Source organism: Rhinopithecus roxellana, chromosome 14 (genome assembly GCF_007565055.1).
Source record: "Rhinopithecus roxellana isolate Shanxi Qingling chromosome 14, ASM756505v1, whole genome shotgun sequence".
Taxonomy (NCBI): Eukaryota; Metazoa; Chordata; class Mammalia; order Primates; family Cercopithecidae; genus Rhinopithecus; species Rhinopithecus roxellana.
Genome location: NC_044562.1, coordinates 77,756,042 through 77,774,630, shown reverse-complemented (window position 1 = coordinate 77,774,630; position 18,589 = coordinate 77,756,042). Strand labels below are relative to the sequence as shown.

The 18,589-nt window shown below is 40.7% G+C and overlaps 1 protein-coding gene across 1 annotated transcript in view; it reads left to right on the top strand.

Moving 5' to 3' along the window:
- MYO3B (myosin IIIB) overlaps positions 1 to 18,589 on the top strand; it is a 502,779-nt gene that overhangs the window by 266,888 nt on the left and 217,302 nt on the right. Inside the window, exon 23 of the mRNA XM_010377618.2 lies at positions 12,653 to 12,732. Coding sequence (XP_010375920.2) covers positions 12,653 to 12,732 — 80 coding nt within the window. The remainder of the gene's footprint in view (positions 1 to 12,652; positions 12,733 to 18,589) is intronic.

Sequence of the window (18,589 nt, the reverse complement as noted above, 5' to 3'; positions counted from 1 at the left end):
TAAAAAATACAGTATTGGTTGGATGCAAAACCACATAAATGGAGGGCCAACTTTTCATATATGTGGGTCCTTCAGGGCTGACTGTGTACATTTTGGTATACTCAGGGGTACTAGAAAGAATCCCTCATATATACTAACTGCATTCTATTCATCTTTATAAGACCCATAGAAGGGCTTTACTGTATTATTTCAAAGTGTGAATAACTTGAGCATCATTAAACGAAAGGCCCCCTATTTTAAAACTGTCCCCCTTACCTGGACACTAGATCATCTACAGGTTTTCAACATTCCCATCAATAGATTCATTCCATAAAAATTTTTCTTTCTAGATAGCTTTTTTTTTTTTTTTTTTTGAGACGAAGTCTAGCTCTGTCACCCAGGAGTGACAATGGCACGATCTCGGCTTACTGCAATCTCCGCCTCCTGGGTTCAAGCGATTTCAGCCTCCTGAGTAACTGGTATTACAGGTGCGCTTATAATACCTGCCCAGGTTATTTTTGTATTTTTAGTAGAGACGGGGTTTCACTGTATTGGCCAGGCTGGTCTTGAACTCCTGACCTCATGATCCGCCCACTTCAGCCTCCCAAAGTGCTGGGATTACAAGCATGAGCCACTGCGCCTGACCTAGATAGCTTTTTATACCATGTAAATATCTCACCTGAGTGAATTAATGCATTAATTTGTCTATTAACAAATTACACCTGGATTAAGTGTCAAACGAATAGTAACCTGAAGGTTTGGAACAAAGACAAAAGGAGATTTGATGGGAATATGGAGGAGGTGTGTGTTGCATTGAAAAGTTCAAGGGTGAGACAATGAAGTAGGGGGAATTGGATATTGGGATAGGGAGGAGACAGCAGTAAAGCCATGTTGCACCTTCAGAAGTGGAAATAGAGAAGTGAAAAGGGATGTGGGGAATTTGAATACATCCTTTGCCTAAATTGTGATTTTGCCCACAACTATCCCTGATTGTTCTGAGACGGGAATAAGCCGTTCTACACCTCACCACATGGGTGCTGACAGACATGTGTATATGGCTTTTATCTTATTTTATCTTTAAATGGGTCAAGTCTTCTTGGGTAGATATTCGGTAGATGTCAGTAGTATAGGCTCTTGTACTTTTTTGAACCCACATCAGGCCATGTGGCAGCCATGTTATTTTCAAGCGAACTCCACCAAGAAAATATGGAAAGCGCTTTCTTCATCTGGCTCTAAGAGGAAATTCTTGTCGTTAAAAGAGACCTTCTGCCAATGTGGCAATAAAGTGCAGAAAACAGAGTAACTCCACTATTGACTGTGTTAGGAAAGAGAAGCCTTGTTAGCTCCTTGAAACAGTCTGGGATTCAGTATAGGTGTTTGCTGGACTGACATCCTGTTTGAGTTTTAAAGCTTAAGGAGAGAGGAAGGAGTTACTATTTTTTCCCTAGCTCTACAATTTGAGATCTCTGGATCACAAATCTTTAAAGCTGTAGTTTACGTTCTAAAAAAAAAAAAGTCAGTGAAAACATTGGTTTGGCTTTCTTCAAGCAAATAGTGTAAAGGTGTTAATTATGCAGAAATTCCTTAAAATGTCAGACAACTGCCAACTAAAAGTCAATACAGGAATAGGGATGGGGTTTCTTTGGGGCTTTGAATTTCCCACATGCACGATAAAATTGTATATTCAGAAAAGAGTGAATTTGTTACCTGTGCAATACCTTTCTTCAATAAAACAGATGGGAGGACAGTCTCGTCTCTTTTTTACTCTTGATTCCTTCCCTCCACAAAACTACAATCCCTTCTATATACAGCCATGCATCACATAATGGCATTTCAGTCAATGACAGACTACATATACAACTGTGGTCCCATAAGGTTACAATGGAACTGAAAAATTCCTATTGCCTAGTGATGTCCTAGCCTTCACAATGCATTACTCAGGTGTTTGTGGTGATGCTGATACAACCAGCCTACCACTTTGCCAGTTGTATAAAATATAGCAGATACGGTTATGTGCGGTACATAGTACTGAATAATGATAATAAACAACTATGTTACTGGTTTATGTATATGCTATAGTAGGCTTTTAAGTTATTACTTTAGCACGTACTCCTACTTATTTTTTTTGTAAGTTAACTGTAAAACTGCCTCAGGCAGGTTCTTTAGGAGGTATTCTAGAAGAAACCATTGTGATTCTAGGAGATGGCAAATCCCTGTGTGTTACTGCCCCATAGACCTTACAGTGGGATAAGATGCGTGGAGGTAGAAGACAGTGATATTGATGATCCTGACCCTGTGTAGGCCTCGGCTGGTATGTGTGTTAGTGTCTTTGTTTTTAATTAAAAAATAAATAAAACATCTTAAAAATTTAAAAAGGTTTATAGAATTAAGATATAAAGAAAATATTTTTGTACATCTTACAGTGTGTTTGTGTTGTAAGCTAAGTGTTATTTGAAAAGAGTCAAAAAGTTTTTAAAAATTTTAAAGCTTGTGAAGTAAAAAAGTTATGGTAAGTGGTTAATTTATTATTGAAGAAAAAGAAATATTTTGTATAAATTTAGTGTAGCCTAAGTGTGCAGTATTTATAAAGTCTACATTAGTGTACAGTAATGTCCTAGGCCTTCCCATTCACACATCATTCATTCACTGACTCACCCAGAGCAACTTCCAGTCCTGCAAGTCTCGTTCATGTTATGTGCCCTATATAGGTGTACTGGTTTTTCTACATTTTATACCATATTTTTACTGTACCTTTTCTATGTTTAGATACACAGATAATTTCCATTGTGTTATAACTGCCTATAGTATTCCATACAGCAACATGCTATATGGGTTTTTAGCCTAGGAGAAATAGGCTATACCATATGGCCCAGGTATGTCAACCAAAACAAAAAAAAATACACAGAGAAATTTATCTATAAATATCCTGGGTTTACTTAGGAATAAAACTAAGGATTATAATCTGGCATAGCATAAAATGGCAAGGCACCAGTGCATTCAGTGAGGGAAGGGTAAGGGGAGCTTTCATTAGCAAAAAGAGATTTACATAAGCTGCTTAGAAATAGAGTTCATTGGTTCCAGAGGTTCAACGCCAGAGTTGTCAGTTCATTGGTGGAGATACTGTTACTGGGCAAGTGTTTTTCTGAGAACATCTTCACTGAATTACTGCAGTCCTATAGAATGCCTAGTGATAAACCTTATCAAAGCAGGAGATGCATGAAGGATGCAAAAGGGTTTTTTGTGGGGTTTTTAGATAGTCCTCGGAAACAGTTCTTATCTCAGACAAGTAAGCATGAGTCTCCTCTTTTTCAGGCCTTCCCAGCCCTATCTTGTCTGGGTCTGACAAAAGTGATTTCATCCTGTGTCTGTAACTTTCACAGTGTGCAGAGGCTATACCATCTAGGTTTTTTAAGTGCACTCTATGCTGTTCACATAATGACAAAATTCCCTATGACTCTTTTCTTAGAATATATCCCTGTCATTAAGCAGCACAGCACGTGACTGTATATAAATTATCCATGTTGTTTTCATAAGACTTTAGCTCACGTCCAAGTGGGCTGGGAACTTTCCCATCCTGCTCTGCCCATTTATTGATATTAACCTGAAAGCTGTAGATAAATGCTAAGGGAGAGAGTAAAAACTGCAGAACGAAATTTAACATCACACATGATCTCCTTTTCTTGGCTTCCTACAGCTGTGTCATATTTTGTGGCTATCTTAAGTTACTTCAATTTATCACATCTAAAATAAATCCTTGTTTTAAATTTAGGAGAGATGGTTATGTAAAGATGAACTAAGTTTTTGTAGCATACAAAATACTATAGGTTTGTGTTTTTTTGAGATGGGGACTTGCTCTGTTGCCCAGGCTAGAGTACAGTGGTGTGATTGTGGCTCACTGCCGCCTCAACCTCCCGAGCTCAACTTGTTATATATAAGGTTTCGGTGCTGCAAAAGGAATAGCACTCAAATATAAAATTGCTTTTTAATTATCAGCAAGTCAAGGTAGTTCTGTACAGAAGGGTGCGCCCTTACAGATGGAACAATGGTGAGCACATACTTGGACAAGGGAGGGGAAGGGGTTCTTATCCCTGAGGCATGTGGCCCCTATGGCTGTGTCGTTCCCATATTGGCTAGGGTTAGACCCCCCAGGCTAAACTAATTCCAATTGGCTGATTTAAAGAGAATGACGGGGTGAATGCTTTGGCGGGAGTCAGGGCAGAGCAGGTAGCAGGTAATTGGAATGAGTTAGGGTGGAGCAGGTGATCAGAATGAATCAGGATGGAGGAGGTAATCAAAAAAGTTGCTTTACAAGGAAGTTTAGAAGGCAAAGAACTGAACATCCTGACATATTAATTCTTTGAAAAGAAATTTAGAACTCATATCTAACAAACTGATCCTACCACTTCAGCCTCCTGAATAGCTGGGACCACAGGTGTGTCACTACGCCCAGCTAATTTTTAAAACTTTTTGTAGCGATGGGGTCTCACTGTGTTGGCCAGGCTGGTCTGAAACTCCTGGGCTTAGGCAATCTTTCCACTTGGCCTCCCCAGATTCTGGGATTACAGGTGAAAGCCACTGCACTTAGCTACTATAGTATTTTTTATAGTATGTTTGTATACAACTATGTACTGAATTTAACTCCTTGCATGTTGTTAGCTACAGTGTTATAAACTGAAACTGGAACATGTTAATTACTGCAAGTATTGCACTAGCGTAGGTCTGTCTCAAGCTTGCTCCCAAACATTACTAGCACAACTCACTGATAGGACAAAGTGGAGTTTATTGCTCCCCACCACGTCTCAAAGTTTTGGCAATGTCTTGGAGAAGGGAAGTCAAGGCCAGAGTTTGTTGAGAGATCGTTTATTTTTAGGAAGGTCTTTCAAAGTGAGGGCCTTTGATTAGGATTGGGTAAGTATCACAGTGCAGCAGTCCAGTGCTGGTGGAAACAGCAAGGGGAGGACTTTGAAAGGAGAGATTATAGGAACCATAGGGAATGAACTGTCAGGTTGATCCTTTCCATGGAAGAGCTGATGAGTCTTTCAGGAAGTTTCTGTAATGAGCAATCTAACCATTTGCCTGGGCTTGGAGACTCCTGAAAAAAGAAAGTCATGCTAATGGAGACAGGAATTACACAAAGTCATTGTATTGTAGACAGTAAGATGTGGTTTCGGTTCTCAGTATCTAAGCTGAATGTGGGGTACATGGTTTCAGTTCTCAGGTCTACTGAGATGAAACTTAATCTTCAAACAGATGAACTGAAGCATCTGATTTTTTATTTACAGCTCCTTATATTTGTAGCTATTTGACACAAATAGCTTTTTACATTTCAGCATTGCTTTGCAATCATTTCTTAGTTTATTAGCCTATTTCTTGTGTTTGGAGAGAAAATTAAAATCGGAAAATTTCTCAAACAAATGCCCACCACCAACAACCAATGAAACCCTGCAACAAGTCCTATAAACCCAGAGGGTGCAGCAGAGGGAGACTGAATTCTGTTTGATTATTTAAAACAACAACCTGTCCTTTGGGGCAGTTAGTAAAAGATGACTACAGATGAAACCCTGGGTTCTGGGTACTTTCCAAGCAAGGAAAATCCTCTGAAGCAGGTGGAAAATTGCCATCTTTTAAAAGTTCCAGCTCTGTCTTCAGACCACTTGTGTCTTTTCCTTTATTTTTTTTTTTTTTTTTTTTTTTTGAGACGGAGTCTCGCTCTGTCACCCAGACTGGAGTGCAGTGGCCAGATCTCAGCTCACTGCAAGCTCCGCCTCCCGGGTTCACGCCATTCTCCTGCCTCAGCCTCCCGAGTAGCTGGGACTACAGGCGCCGCCACCTCGCCCGGCTAGTTTTTTTTGTCTTTTTAGTAGAGACGGGGTTTCACCGTGTTAGCCAGGATGGTCTCGATCTCCTGACCTCGTGATCCGCCCGTCTCGGCCTCCCAAAGTGCTGGGATTACAGGCTTGAGCCACCGCGCCCGGCCGTGTCTTTTCCTTTAAGTTGGAAGCAGGGAAATTGTGTGAGATCTTTGTAATCTCCAATTCAGATTCTCTCTTAACACAGTTCCCGCATAGGATATAAATTCCATTAGATGTCTCTGACTTCCGTTTTCTCCTTCCAACACAGGACACATGTTGGTAGTTGCAGTTTTGAGAAGCACAGGAGGGTGTTCTGGGGCAATGAGCGATGCTTAGCTGGGAAGAGGCTGTCTAGGGGGTGAGGCACTGAGGATGCTTAACATTTGAAAGAAGTGTGAACACTGTATTTACATTTAAATTAAAATGGAAACTTTGTATAGGTTATGTTTCTGAAAGGTGTGTGTGGCGCATCTGCTGAGGTCTATTGTTTATTCATGCTGTAAATCCTTTGAAATGTGTTAAAATGCTTCCCACTCATTATAAAGCTCCTGCCACCCCTGGATTACGACTTTGATGTCACCAATCCTGCTTCAAAGGGTTCTTTCTGGGCTATTAATCACAGTTTAGCCTCTGAAGATATCGCCAGAGAAAACATTTGGACATCTTTGTGCTAGACTTGCTGAAACTTTGAAATCTTGAGCGTCTTGCATATGCACAAATTGCAGCACTTCCTTTCATTAACAACTTTTTATTTTGCTACAGAATCAAATGACACTGTAGGTAAAAATGCAAACAAATCTCTTCACACACTTGGTTTGGGGGAAGAGGAATTAGAGAAGTGGTGAAGGGTGGATCTTCAAAGGTAAAAAGTGGGAGGAATCTGAGTGGCCAAGAGTTGTCCTATCATTTTTTCTCACCTTTCATAGTTTTTTTTGACTAGCCAGTGATCACACAGAGATTTGGTGAGATTTCCTGGTCTTTTCTTTTCTTTGAGACAGAGTTTCACTCTTATTGCCCAGGCTGGAGTGCAATGGGGCGATCTCGGTTCACTGCAACCTCCGCCCCCTGAGTTCAAGGGATTCTCCTGCCTCAGCCTCCCAAGTAGCTGGGATTACAGGCATGTGCCGTCACACCCTGCTAATTTTGTATTTTTAGTAGAGACGGGTTTCTCCATGTTGGCCAGGCTAGTCTTGAACTCCTGACCTCAGGTGATTCGCTGGACTCAGCCTCCCAAAGTGCTGAGATTACTGGCATGAGCCACCACTCCCGGCCATTTTTCCTGGTCTTTTCTTGCTCTCTCCTTTGATACCTTTGTGAACAGTTCACAGCAAATAATAATAAAATACACCTAATGTGAAATGAATAGTTGCCCTGCTCTAGTCCTGTGTTGACAGTATTTTTGTGAGTTGTCTTGCTGAGTCCACATAATAACTCTTATGGGAGGAAAACAGGTGGTAATGTTTTCTTGTTATGGACTAGGAAACTGAGGCTTTGAGAAGTCAACTTGTTCAAGGTCACGCTCCTGACAAATGCAAAGCCCTGCAAAACTTCGCTGGACTCAGAGGCTGCTGTCTCCCATTCCCTGCCCCACTGACTCACTCGGGGTGGCCAGGTTTCTCCTTATGTGCGGAGGGATTGATGGGGTTCAGGGCTCACTATCCCAAAATATGGCTTCTTGACCTACTGAATAATTTAAGCTAAAGGAATTTGAGAAAATGGTAGGCGCAGGAATGTCACTCTTAGCCCCCACCCCCTTGTCCCTTGAAGCAGGTCATAAAATCTATGAGGGATTTTTCTGACCTTCCCCTAAAGCAGGCTGTGAGACTCTCGTGTAGGAGCTGCTCTTCCTATACTCACAGAAAAGAAGGATACTTATCTCTGCAGACACAAGGACACAGAGAAGAATCTGAACGAATAGGCCTTACTAAGTGTCATCATTTTCTTACCATTAGATGATACTTTTTCCTGTCATATTTCTTTACTGCTCTCCTTTTTATTTCCTTATAAAGGCTCACGTGTCACCTAAAACTTACATTAAGTAAGTTTTTATACTTTTCACTTAGCAATCTGTTCTTCGTTAAAAGGGCCTCAACCATGAACCTAGAATGGGTAGAGAAAAAGATATTTTTCCTCCTCTGAAGGATCCGTGTCTGTGTACTCAACCTTCACAATGGTGTGCTCTATTGTCTAACTTCTTTCTCGGGAAAACTTCCTTCAGCACCTTTTTTCTTCCATATTCATCTCTTTCAGTGATTAGCAGTGTCTCCGTTGGAGACTTTTTCTTACAGTAAAAAATATGTATAACATGAAATCTCTCTTTTTAAGTATATAATATAGTATCAAATATGTGCACATTTTTGTACAGCAGATCTCTAGAATTTTTTCATATTATGCGACTAAAACTCAATACCCGTTGAATAGCAGCTCCCACCTCCTCGTGCCCCCAGCCACTGACAACTACCATTCTACTCTCTGCTTTTGTGAGTTTGACTACTTTAGATACCTCATGTAAGTGGAATTGTGCAGTATTGTGTTCCTGTGACTGGCTTCTTTCACTTAGCCTAATGTTCTCCAGGTTCATCCATGTGGTAGCGTATGGCAGGATTTCCTTTTTTTCTTTTTTTAAGGCTGGGTATTCAATTGTATGTATATACCAAATGTTCTTTGTCCATTTACCTGTCGTTAGTTTGTTTACACTTCTTGGCCCTTGTAAATAATGGGGCAATGAACACAGAAGTGCAATTATCTCTTGGAGATCTTGTTTTCAATTCTTTTTTTACGTAAATACTCAGAAGAGGGATTGCTGTACCATATGGTAGATCTATTTTTAATTTTTTGAGGAACCTTTATGCTGCATTTTCCATAGCAGCTGCACCATTTTATGATCCCACCAATAGTGCAGAGGGTTCTAATTTCTCTATATCCTCTTCAGCACTTGTTTCTGTTTCTTTGATGATGACCATTGTCATTGGAATGAGGTAATATTTCATCTCATTATAGTTTTGATTTTCATTTCCCTAATGTTTAGTGATACTGAGTATCTCTTCATATACCTGTTAGCCATTTGTATGCCTTCTTTGGAGATATGTGTAATCAAATTCGTATTTATTTATTTATTTATTTATTTATTAATTTATTTTTGGCTTTTTACTATTGAGTTGTAGGAGTTCCTTATATATTTTGCATGTTAATCCTTTATTAGCTATATGGTTTGAAAATAATTTCTCCTATTCCATAGGTTATCCCTACAATCCATTGATTGTTTCCTTGGTTGCGTAGAAGTTTTAGTTTTGTGTAGTCTCATTGTCTATATTTGCTTTTATAGCTTATGTGTTGGTTTCATAGCAAAAAAAAATTGTTGCCAAGACTAATGTTATGAAACTTTTCTCCTATGTTTTCTTCTAGGAGTTTTATAGTTTCAGTTTTTTTTGTTTGTTTGTTTGTTGAGATGGAGTCTAGCTCTGTCACCCAGGCTGGAGTGCAGTGGTGCGATCCCAGCTCACCGCAAGCTCCCCTTCCTGGGTTCATGCCATTCTCCTGCCTCAGCCTCCTGAGTAGCTGGGACCACAGGTGCCCACTACCACGCCCAGCTAATTTTTTGTATTTTTAGCAGAGACGGAGTTTCACCATGTTAACCATGATAGTCTTGATCTCCTGACCTTGTGATCCACCCGCCTTGTCCTCCCAAAGTGCTGGGATGGCAGGCGTGAACCACCACACCTGGCTATTGATTCAGTTCTTACATTTTAATCTTCAATCCATTTTGATTTGATTTTTGTGTATGGTGTAAGGTAACAGTTAAATTTTATTCTTTTGCATGTGGATATTCACTTTCCCTAAAACCGTTTGTTAAAGAGATTATTTTACCCCATTGCATAGTCTTGGTGATTTTATCAAAGATCATTTGATCACGCATCTCTGTGTGTTTATTTCTAGGCACTCTATTTTATTTAATTGGTTTGTCTGTGTTTATTTCAGTACCATATGTTTTGATTACTGTCGCTTGGTAATATGTTTTGAATTCAGGAAATGTGAATCCTCTAGCTTTATTCTTTTTCTCCCTGTTGTTTTGGATTTTCTGGGTCCTTTGTATTTCTATATGGATTTTAGGATATTTTTGCTATCTGCAACAGATGCCACTGGGACTTAATAAGCATTACACTGAATCTGTAGAACGCTTGGGGTAGTATGAACATTTTAACAATATTAAGTCTTCCAACCCATGAACAGTGATGTGCATCAGTTTATTTGTGCCTTCTTTCATTTCTTCCAGCAATGTTTTGTAGTTTTTGGTGTAAAAGTCTTTTGCCTCCTTGATTAAATTTATTCCTATTGTGTTTTGATGCTATTTTAAATGGAATTATTTCTTTAATTTCTTTTTTGAATAGTTCATTTTTAGTGTATAAAAATGCAACTGAATTAGCCAGGCTTGGTGGTGGGTGCCTGTAATCCCAGCTACTCGGGAGGCTGAGGTGTGAGAATCACTTGAACCTGGAAGGTGGAGGTTGCAGTGAGCTGAGATCACACCACTGCACTTCAGCCAGGGGGACAGAATGAGACTTTGTCTGAAAACAAAAACAAAAACAACCGATTTTTGGGTGTTTTTTTTTGTTTGTTTGTTTTGTTTTGCTTTGTTTTTTTTGTTGTTGTTGTTGTTGCTGTTGTTTTTTGAGACGGAATCTCGCTCTGTCCCAGGCTGGAGTGCAGTGGCATGATCTCGGCCCACGGCAATCTCCGCCACCCGGGTTCAAGCGATTCTCCTGCTTCAGGCTCCTGAGTAGCTGGGATTACAGGCGTGTACCGCCAAGCCTGGCTAATTTTTGTATTTTTAGTAGAGACGAGGTTTCACCATATTGGCCAGGCTGGTCTCGAGCTCCTGACCCAGTGATCCAAAGTGCTGGGATTACAGGCGTGAGCCACCACATCTGGCCTGGGCATTGGTTTTGTATAAGCATTATTGCTAAAGTTAGTTCTAACATTTATTAGCTCTAACACTTCTTTTAATGTGGAATCTTTAGGGTTTTCTACATATAAGATCGTGAACAGAGATTAATTTTACTTCTTCCTTTCTGATGTGGATGCCTTTTATTTCTTTTCCTTACCTAGTCGCCCCAGCTAAGACTTCCAGTACTATAATATATTGAATAGAAGTGGTGAGTGTGTGAATCCTTGTCTTGTTTTTGATGGTGTGGAAAAAGCTTTCAATTTTTCACTGTTTGATGTTATGTCAACAGAAAGAGGTCCCAATCCAGATCCCAAGAGAGGGTTCCTGGATCTTGCACCAGAAAGAATTCGCGATGAGTTCGTAGAGTAAAGTGAAAGCAAGTTGATTAGGAAATAAAGGAATAAAATAATGGCTGCTCCATAGGCAGAGCAGCCCCGTGGGCTGCTGGTTGCCCATTTTTATGGTTATTTCTTGATTATATGCTCAATAAGGGGTAGATTTGTCATGAGTTTTCTGGAAAAAGGGTGGGCAATTCCTGGAACTGAGGGGTCCTCCCCCTTTTAGACCATGTAGGGTAACTTCCTGATGTTGCCATGCATTTGTTGTCATGGAGATGATAGGAGTGTCTTTTAGCATGCTAATACATTATAATTAGCATATAATGAACAACTAGGATGACCAGAGGTCACTTTTATTGCCATCTTGGTTTTAGTGAGATTTGGCCAGCTTTTTCTTTTTTTAACTGCAACCTGTTTTATCAGCAAGGTCTTTATGATCTGTATTTTGTGCCAACCTCCTACCTCATCCTGTGACTAAGAATGCCTGACCTCCTGGGAATGCAGCCCAGTAGGTCTCAGCCCTATTTTACCCAGCCCCTATTCAAGATGGAGTTGCTCTGGTTCAAATGCCAACGACATTTCACTGTGGGATTTTCATAAATGGCCATTATTATGTTGAGGTAATTTCCTTTTATTTCTAATTTGTTCAGTGAATTTAATACTTTTCTTTCTTTTTGCTTATAAAACTAATATAAGGCCGGGCGCGGTGGCTCAAGCCTGTAATCCCAGCACTTTGGGAGGCCGAGGCGGGCGGATCACGAGGTCAGGAGATCGAGACCATCCTGGCTAACATGGTGAAACCCCGTCTCTACTAAAAAAATACAAAAAACTAGCCAGGCGAGGTGGCGGGCGCCTGTAGTCCCAGCTACTCCGGAGGCTGAGGCAGGAGAATGGCGTAAGCCCGGGAGACGGAGCTTGCAGTGAGCTGAGATCTGGCCACTGCACTCCAGCCTGGGTGGCAGAGCGAGACTCCGTCTCAAAAAAAAAAAAAAACTAATATAAATTGAATTTATTTACAAGTTACTTACAATTTTTTTTTTTTTTATTTTGAGATGGAGTCTTGCTCTGTCACCCAGGCTGGAGTGCAGTGGTGCGATCTCCACTCACTGCAAGCTCCACCTCCCGAGTTCATGCCATTCTCCTGACTCAGCCTCCCAAGTAGCTGGGACTACAGGCGCCCGCCACCATGCCCAGCTAATTTTTTTTTTGTATTTTTAGTAGAGATGGGGTTTCACTGTGTTAACCAGGATGGTCTCGATCTCCTGACCTCGTGATCTGCCCACCTCAGGCTCCCAAAGTGCTGGGATTACAGGCATGAGCCACCGCACCTGGCCGCTTACAAATTATTTTAAACTTTTAAATAATTATTATAATTTATAATTTATATCATCAAAGTTTCAAAATTTTCCAAATTTTAAAAATTCGAAGCAGATTATTTTGAAAATTCAGAAAAATACAAGGATACAAAGGGAAAAATTACTTGTGATCCTATTCCTTAACTTTTCCTTAATTTATGTTCCTTGTGGTCTCTTTCTTAGGTAATTTGGCCCAGACAAGAGCTAGGATAACAGTGGCCTCAAGATCTTTGCCTCCACATTTCAGTGCTGGGAAAGCCAAGGTAAGTAACAGATTTGCACCAAACATGGTATGGACTTTCAGGTACTCTTGACCCAGGTGTAATCTTAGAGTGGGCAGCATTAGTTCCCTTCATGCAGCCCTCTGCCTGGGTAGTCTAGTAGAGAGATCAAAGGCATTTAGGAAGTCAAGGGTTAGGAAATTGGAAACATCGTGGAATCCTTACAATCCTGATTATCAGAAAGAGCACTTAAGAACAATGCTACCTGAAAATAGTCTGTCTAAGAAAAGATAAAGCATTTCTCTGAAACTACCAGCAAGCTAGTGGACCAAGTGGAATCAGGGAGGAAAGAAACTGCAGTGTTTCCTATTGTTCTGCTTTGCCCCCTGAAAAATGAGTTGTACACTCATCTGTGCAAAGGGGTTATTAGAAGGGTTAAAAAATATCCAGGCTGTAAAATATGTCGTTAACTGTTCTATTCTTCCAGCTAAAGTTTAACAAGAGTCTTAAGGACTGCTTGGTTAATAGTCCCTGTAAGTGCTAACGCGGAAACACAATTATCTTGAAGGTGCTGGAGTGAAAGCTGGTCACATTTCTGAGTTTTCTTAGCTGTTGGTTTACACTGAAAATTTATTTAATAAAGAACAAACAATTTGGCCACACATTAATACTGTTGAATAGTATTCCAAACTTGATACAGATATACATATTTATACTTACTTTGCTTGAGAATAAAAGACTTACTTGCACAGAGTAGGAACTCAAATCATTTGTTGTTAACAATAATTTTTACACTAATATTGCTATTATAATTCATTGTAATGCCCTACATTTCAGCTTTGCTGCTTCATGGCAAGACATTAGAACTGTCTGGGCCTCTAGAAGAGATTTACACATGAATTTCAGTGGTTCTGAGGGCCTCTTAATAGTGCATGTAAAATTCTATCTGTATTTAATACCGTTGGTTCTCATTCTTGGTGAAAGTTGTGCTCTCTAAAGTTGCTGCAAACTCTGAATCAGCAAATACTGAACCATTGCTTCTAGGAGGAAATACAGGGTCCATACTTAGGCCACAATATTTTTGTGAAGTGATCAGTGCGTAACCTCATTTTACACATGTTTCTCTTAAAAGACACCTTGTTTAATATACGTTTCTCTAAATAATTATAGTCAGTATTTTTTTTTTTTTTTTTTGAGATGGAGTCTCGCTCTGTCGCCCAGGCTAGAGTGCAGTGACGCGATCTCGGCTCACTGCAAGCTCCGCCTCCCGGGTTCCCGCCATTCTCCTGCCTCAGCCTCCGGAGTAGCTGGGACTACAGGCGCCCGCCACGTCGTCCGGCTAGTTTTTTTTGTATTTTTTAGTAGAGATGGGGTTTCACCGTGTTAGCCAGGATAGTCTCGATCCTCTGACCTCGTGATCCGCCCGCCTCGGCCTCCCAAAGTGCTGGGATTCCAGGCTTGAGCCACTGCGCCCGGCCTATAGTCAGTATTTTAAAATATAAAACAGTATGTCAATTGCAGCATTTGTGTCACTGAACTCACAATCAACAGCACTGTAACACATGCCTGAACAATAAGTATTTTCTCCATGAGGCATATCACAACCTTCTTGTGCTTAGAAACACTAGACAGCACCACACTTGGGATACTTTTTTTTTTTTTTTTTTTTGAGACAGAGTTTCGCTCTTGTTGCCCAGGCTGGAGTGCAGTGGCACGATCTTGGCTCACCGCAACCTCTGCCTCCTGCGTTCAAGCAATTCTCCTGCCTCAGCCTCCCAAGTAGCTGGAATTACAGGCGTGCACTACCATGCCCAGCTAATTTTTTATTTTTAGTAGAGATGGGGTTTTGCCATATTGGTCAGACTGGTCTCGAACTCCCAACCTCAGGTGATCTGCCCATCTGGGCCTCCCCAAGTGCTGGATTACAGGCACTCGCCACCACACCTGGCCCATTTTTTTTTTTTTTTTTTAGACAAGGTCTCACTCTGTTGTCCAGGCTGGAGTGTAGTGGCATGATGATAGCTCACTGTAACCTTGAATTTCTGGCTTCGAGGATCCTTCCACCTCAGCCTCCAGAATAGCTAGGACTATAGGTGGGCACCATACCAGGCTAATTAAAAACAATTTTTTTTGGTAGAGATGAGGTTTTGCTCTGTTGTTCGTGCTGGTCTCGAACTCCTGGCCTAAAGTGATCCTTCTGTCTTGGCCTCCCAGAGTGCTGGGTTTGCAGGTGTGAGCCACCACACCCACCCTCGGTTGGGGAAGGGGGCGGGCAGCATTTTAAACAGCAAAATTACCATTGGAAAACTACAAAAATACAAAAAAAAAAAAAAAAAAAAGTGGTACTTAAACAAACCTCAAAAGGACACCTGTTTATAATCTTTGACCTCAGCTGGAAATGTGTGCATCAGGGGACTGAGCATTTCTGTGAATGACTATGAAAGCATTGCAGGTATTGACTTTGGGTTACAAATAAATTTTAGCAAGTAGACAAATCCTTAGATAATGAAGATGGATTGTCTATGTGGTTTTTTTTGGAGTCACTGACTTCTACCAGTTTTAAAAGGGATTATGACACAGAAACATTAAAGAACCCCATGTCATATTTTCTGTCAACCCACATTCCTCTCCTTTCCTCTGTTTGATTTTTGACTGTTGGACTAAGGCATATCCTCTGCCTTCTATACCCACAGTACCAGTACAGTGTTGCCTCTTTCCCTGTACTGTCTACCATGGCTCAGACCCTGCCCACATGAAAAGTGTGCCTTCTAGTGTGTGGCATATATTTACATCATTAAAATAATAATGTGTATGGGTCTGATGAAAATGACTAAAGATTTGTTTTCACTTAGAAAATGAGTTGAAAATTCTAATCATTAAGGCATCAAAAATATGAAGTGCAAGAATAGCAATCAAAAATGAAACAAAACCAACTCCAGTTACTATCTGACTTATCCAAGGGAAAATTACAGACGTGGCCCTGGAGAAAGCTGGGCTCTACAAGTGTGGGGGAAAAGTAATATTGTTTCCTCGCCCATCAAAAGGTTTATGGCTGAGACCTCTTCTAACAAAAAACAGATTAACGAGAGAAAAGCATAAAAATTTATTTAAGTTTTAGATGACATGAGAGCCATCAGATATGAAGACCCAAAGGAACAGGGAAATCTGTGTGTTTTTATGGTCAGTTGTGCGGAATTATGACTGAAAAACAAAAGGGTATGATTTAGTGGTAATAAACTGGGATTTGCTTAGCAAGGTCTGTTTGCTCAGATTTTTCTTGGTGTCCCTATATGGCATTCCTTACCTCTGGGTATTCCTTACCTCAGGTCAGGACATCTGTCACCTGAGGGTCTTCAGGGGAGGAGAGAGGGAAAATAGCAGAGAGTGACCTTCCTAGGTATTCTGGCCTGCTTCAGAGAAGAGTTGTGGGAAGGTGAGAGTGGCCTTCTTGCCTCTGCTGTTTAAATGCCAAAGTCCCATATTTGGGGATAGCATGTCCTTAACTCTGTCAGCTTCAACACATGGAGCAGCACCGCACAGAGCCAGTTTTCAATGTGTCTTGCTTTCTACTCAGTACTCTAAAGATGTTTGAGATCAGTGGTGCTGTAGGGTTTTTTCCTTCTTCTTAAGGGATAGATACATCACTTAATAGCAATAAAATTCTTCTGAAGAGGCTTTGTCAAGAAGATAATAAATATGAGCACTTCTGAGGCTTCAGGATGCAAATAGTGAGCACTTACTAAGAACAGGAGGAAATTCTTCAGTTTTCATTTATTGCCAAAATCTAGATGGTTATGGGATTCTTTGGAGTCTGTATCTTTATCTAAGAGTAAATTTAGTTGACAAATGAGGCAAATCTTTTTACTGATACCATGCTTTCAGACTTTTTTATAAGTTGTATCAAACCACATTGGGTGGTATAACCACCCAGTGGGTTCACTTTGCCCATTGCCTAGACAGAACCAGTTGATCAAGATGGGAATTACAATAGAGAAAGAGTAATTCGCACAATTCTGGCTGTGAGGAGACCAGGGTTTTATTATTACTCAAATCAGTCTCCTCAAGTATTCAAGGATTGGAGTTTTGAAGGATACTTTGGTAGGTAGGGGGCAAGTGAATCGGGAGTTCTGATTGGTGAGGTCAGAGATGAAATCATAGGGAGTTGAAGCTGTCCTCTGGCACTGAGTCAGTTTCTGGGTTGGGGCTATAAGACCAGATGAGCCAGTTTATGGATCTGGATGGTGCCAGCTTGTCCATCAAGTGCAGGGTCTGTAAATATCTCAAGCACTGATCTTCAGCCTTGCAATACTGATGCTGTCCCCAGGAGCAATTTGGGGAGTTTTAGAGTCTTGCAGCCTCCAGCTGCTTGACTCCTCTACCATAATTTCTAATCTTGTGGCTAATTTGTTAGTCCTGCAAAGGCAGTCTAGTCCCCAGGTGGGAAGGGGATTTATTTTGGGAAAGGGCTGTTGTTGTCTTTGTTTCAAAGCTAAACTACGAACTAAGTTCCTCCTGAAGTTAGTTTGGCCTACACCCAGGAATGAACAAGGACAGCCTGGAGGTTAGAAGCAAGATGGAGTCAGTTACATCAGATCTCTTTCACATCATTGTCTCAGTTACAATTTTTGCAAAGATAGTTTCAGTCCCTTCCTTTGGATTTTGTAACACCTTATTCTATGAAGATAGAAAAAGGATGAAGACCACTCTAACATCTTCCTGCTGAACAGGGGGCGTGGTGGGGTTAGATATTGACCCCAAGGTAAGAGGAGTAGAACTGCTCTGCAGCTGTCTGCACATACTTATAGGTGCCTGGTTGGGGTTTCAAGGTTTACATGACAGGGGTGTTAGTATTCTCATCTATAGTTTTAATGCAGCTTTTATAGAACAGCATACTGTAAGGTAAATAATGTGTTCTGGGATAAGCAGTGCAATTCCAAGTTTTAAAAGTAAAGATTTGAAAGCATTAGTTTGGGGACTTGTAGCCCATAGATAATTTAGGATTTAATCCAAATTGCAGAAAGTAATAAAAACTCAAGAACAACTAACAACAAGTGTGCTATAGTTGTTTTTTATTTTTTTGAAATATAATTTTTCTCTCACTAGTCCTCCATTTTATTAAAGATAAATCATAGTAGGTCAAATATACTTGCAAAATAAATTTTAGTCCTATTATGCTTGGCTTGATTATTTGCATAAAGTCCAGTAGGAATAATTATTTGCCATATAGGCTCTTTTAAAATTGGCTTTGCTGAAACTTTGTTCTATAGAGAATCTCAGATTGTACTTTTAAAGCCTTGAAGCCCAGTCACAGATTTATCTATACTTGCAAATACCTGTATTAGTTGAGTGAATTTTCCTCCTCTGAAGGTCATAAGATAACTTGGTGCTCCTGGGCCTGTCAGAAAGTGACATTCTTTATTTAGTACAGGTCAGGAACCCTGTACAGGGAATGTGTAGACAAGGTATGAGGCCAGCTTTCCCTTTATTGGCTCTATAAGTCAACTTTGATTATTTATTATTTTTTTATTTTTTAATTTTTTTTTAGAGACGGAGTCTCGCTCTGTCGCCCAGGCTGGAGTGCAGTGGCCGGATCTCAGCTCACTGCAAGCTCTGCCTCCCGGGTTTATGCCATTCTCCTGCCTCAGCCTCCCGAGTAGCTGGGACTACAGGCGCCCGCCACCTCGCCCGGCTAGTTTTTGTATTTTTTAGTAGAGACGGGGTTTCACCATGTTAGCCAGGATGGTCTCAATCTCCTGACCTCGTGATCCGCCCGTCTCGGCCTCCCAAAGTGCTGGGATTACAGGCTTGAGCCACCGCGCGCGGCCAACTTTGATTATTTAAAGAAAGCATGCCATTCCAGTCAAAGCCTTGGTAAAATAACCAGTTTCTCCAATTGTGT